Source organism: Anneissia japonica, unplaced genomic scaffold (genome assembly GCF_011630105.1).
Source record: "Anneissia japonica isolate Jap-2015-1 unplaced genomic scaffold, ASM1163010v1 scaffold288008_len1385354_cov213, whole genome shotgun sequence".
NCBI classification, from domain to species: domain Eukaryota; kingdom Metazoa; phylum Echinodermata; class Crinoidea; order Comatulida; family Comatulidae; genus Anneissia; species Anneissia japonica.
The window spans coordinates 957,330-961,232 of record NW_022720123.1 but is presented as its reverse complement, the minus strand read 5'-3'; the positions used below and the strand labels follow the sequence as shown (position 1 = coordinate 961,232).

General features: G+C 35.2%; 1 protein-coding gene across 1 annotated transcript in view; it reads right to left on the bottom strand.

Moving 5' to 3' along the window:
- LOC117111237 (secretagogin-like) overlaps positions 1-3,376 on the bottom strand; it is a 25,948-nt gene extending 22,572 nt beyond the window's left edge. Inside the window, exon 1 of the mRNA XM_033254140.1 lies at positions 3,182-3,376. Within this exon, the coding sequence (XP_033110031.1) occupies positions 3,182-3,281 (100 nt within the window). The 5' untranslated portion in view covers positions 3,282-3,376. The remainder of the gene's footprint in view (positions 1-3,181) is intronic.
- Between the last annotated feature and the right edge of the window lie 527 nt (positions 3,377-3,903).

Below are 3,903 nucleotides of genomic sequence, written 5' to 3'. Positions count from 1 at the left end.
TATGGTAGCTAAGAAGATGCAAAAACGTGGGTGAAAATTTCAAAAAATGTCAACGGTTACTCAAAATTTCCACGCGTATATCTAATAAAGAAATTTAATTGTTTAATTGTAATGTTACATTTAATGACACGAGTATCATTAATTCTCCCAGTCTATGATTATTTCCTCTGGGCAGGCAATGCATCGAATGTTAATCTTTCTTGAGAGGAAAGCGGCATCGAGGTTTGAGGCCGCTGGTAAGCGTTACAACGAATCAAACCTCGATCTAGCTTTAGCAAACATAGCCTAGTACTTTATTTCTTCCACCAGGTTGCCTCTTATTGATTTTTCTCAATGCCGCTATCCTCTCACAAAAGATTAATATTCGACATTGTCTGCCCGGAGGAAATAATCTTAGACTTGGAGAAGTAATGATACTCGTGTCATTAAATGTAACATTACAATTAAATTTGTTTACGCGTGGAAATGTTGAGTAATCTTTGAACAATCATTGAAGGTACCGTAATAATTCGAAGACAGTATACTGTGCGCTTGTGCCTTGGGTAACTTCATAATTAATTTTTCAATTTATCAGAGGTACACGATCAATGAATACAAAAAAGGCCAAGATTGCATAGTTTGTGGTGCATTCTGAAAACATTTACAGTGGATAAATGATTAATAATAGATCTTATAACATTAATTTACATCGTGTCATAATAGATATTATAAGATAAATCCTTCACAGGAAATTAACGTTTCAATTTTTGAATTTATTATTTAAATTAGCATTGGCAACATCTACTGTATCAGCTGCTTCCTTACTTAAATCGATTATCAGATTAAATCATGGCGACTTACGAATATTCATTCAGCTAAGCTGATTAATATTATAGGTCCGTCCTATTTGCATTAATAAATTTATCATTAATGATGAAGAATGTTGGGTACTTTTAGTATTGGTAAAACTATTAGGCCTTAAAGTGCTCCGAAGTGGTCCATGGTTTGACTTACTTAATATTGTAGCTGTAGATTGGTTATAAAAGCACACTGCGTAAGCAACAATGCCGACGCGATTTCGTGAAGACGGCAACGCGACTATACGCGCCGCTCTGAAGACCGTTTTCGCCCACGTTCCGCTCTCAGATTCGTCCCGATGCACTGTGTGCCCCGGATTCGTTTGAATTCCAGTCTTATGATCAAATTATTCACAGATACCAACCCTCATAATCATTGAATGCGAAAAGTATGAGCTTTTTAAAAGTATTGGGAGTGAATATAACATTTATCTACGTTCGTTTTGGTTATTATTGTCACATTAACAATAGTGCAGTAACAATTAATTTGTTATTATTGCAATTCTGTCGTAAATGTCTTTATACTAATGCATCAATATTAGGCCTAGGCATTTTCAATGTAATAATTCTTTTCTGATTTCGAGATCGTCACATCGTCGGAAGCATAATGTAGCCACTGTTATTGGACTTGTCTAAGCATTGTCATCGTCATCTATATTCGTTACTGAAATCATTGGAAACGATTAAGAACAACGTTACAGGCACAAACAACCTCAGTCAGTACGACCGTCGGCCCACGGATCCATCTTCGCTATTTGTGGGCGTTGACGAATCAACGTCGTCTGCTGATTTCCGTTGGCAAAATAGAGGATCGTCATTACAAACAATCAGTTGCGTGCATCTCATCGCACTTTCGTCATCATGGAATCACATCGGCCAACGACCGCCTGTGTATGTTGTCGGCTTTACAGAACATGGTGCTATGTTAAAAAATTGTTTTAACTTGTACCGGTATCTGCCAATCGATATTAACAGTGTAGGCCTATTGCTATGCAAATTGTCGCTTTCATAATACTACGCAACCCTATCATAATAGTGTATATCTATTAATAATGACTCTATCAATATCATACAATTTGTCATCAGATCCCTCCATTGCCAGAGGCTTAATAACATTCTCAATGTTACTCCACCATGGTAATGGTAATTGCAATTAGCATTGTCGCCATTGCTATTCATGTTTTCATAGTAATTATCATATCGATGTAGGCCTAGCTGTTAACGTTTAGTGGGTAATATTACCATGTCATATTATCTGCTCAAAGCAGAGACCTTCAGAACGTATTGGTCCGTTTAAGGAAACAGCTTAGGCACAATCTCTCAAGACAAAAAACAAATTAAAAAATAAACGAACCAAACACACACACACAAATTGAAACTGATATTAATAGAATATGGACAAGAGCCCATTAAATAGACTGCACAAACAATTCGTTGCATATTTAATATCATATTCCTTCGAGGATTGAATTTAAAGATCACTTGTGTTTATTGTATATTTCTAAAGTAAACGTTCGGTAAGCCTATTTGGAATATGTTTGCATTAATAAAATCCTACGGCAATAGATCGAAGTATCTATCATGTACGTTGCTATTCCAGTCCTCGCAGTAAGATCTCTTATGATCATCCATCGACCAATCTCTATTATGCGAATCTGTGGAATATGTTTTATCTCACAACATTAACATAAACAACAGTCAGTGGCCTATTAAATGGGGAATGGGGGCAGCCGAAATTTTTTTTTTATTAATGGAGAAAAAAGAAAATTATATTCAAAATTAAGCCAGAGAGTGCCATTTTTGGCCATCTGAGGTGCCTTAATCATAAATTTTCTTGCCTCAGCCCCAACCATGGTGGGGCTGAGAAAGCCCAGACCCCAATCTGGGAAAGTCCCTTCCCGGGCCCCCTCTATTTCGAATTCATGGATCCGCCAATGACAGGCAAGTGCAAAGGAGGTATTAAATAAACAAATAAATAAATATTAAATACTTATTTAGTAAAGTACTTCCTTGATCAGAGGGAATTGTCATAATCTTTGGCATATCCTTACGACTGTGTTCAGCCCTCCAGGAACTGATGACATAGCCGTTTTGGCTAGAAGGATGATATATTCATATTTAAAATATGTTGATCATGATGATTTAAAATAAACAATTTGACAGTCATATTATTTTTTAAATATAATCTCCTGGTTTGTCTATTTTGTAGATCTCCAAATGATTTAACCGAATCTAATTATTATAGGCTATAATACTACGCTAATTTACAAATATTGAACAACTAAAATATAATATGGGTTTTAAAATCATGTCTCTACAAATATTGTTTAGAAAATAACACTTACTGTTGGAATCGTAGTGTTCCCAAATTTTAGCGAATGAATATGCCGTCAGTTTTCCCGATGCAGGATACTGCGCGAGGAAATTATCGTATTTCCTGGACATTGTGAATCGTTGGCTTGTGGATAAAACGGTAGCTATCCTTGTGATTTTGCTTCGTATGTACGGTATTGCAATCTACGTCTGCCACAATTTCTCACTTAGCTCAGAGTACTATCAGTGTTGATTAGTAACACGCATGCGCATCTTGAGCATAACATGATTGATATTATAATGTAAATGGCATGTTAGAATCAATAATAAATTGTTCAGTAACAATCAGTACAATAACACAGAAAATGGCGTGTGCGACCGGGTAAAGTTGAAGATAGCAATGCATTTTTCACATAAACGTATTTCTTAGAAAATAGCCAAATTCATCCGTTAATATTTTTTTTAATTTTATCATGTTTGGTTTGGGCAAATTAATTATATGAAAGTGATTAAAGTTTTTAAATATTTGGATTATATATTTAAAAGTATGAAGGTAATAATACGGTAGTCATTTTAAATATTCCTTGTATTAAGTATATTATAAGCATAGGTATAGGCCTATTTACCTTTGCACTGGTAATCAATATAAGAATTTTCGTATTAAAATTCAGTAATCTATTTAACATTTCATTTGAAGATTTGCGTAGGGGAATGGGTGTTGGGGTGGAGGATTAAGGTAGGGGAGTGGGAGACG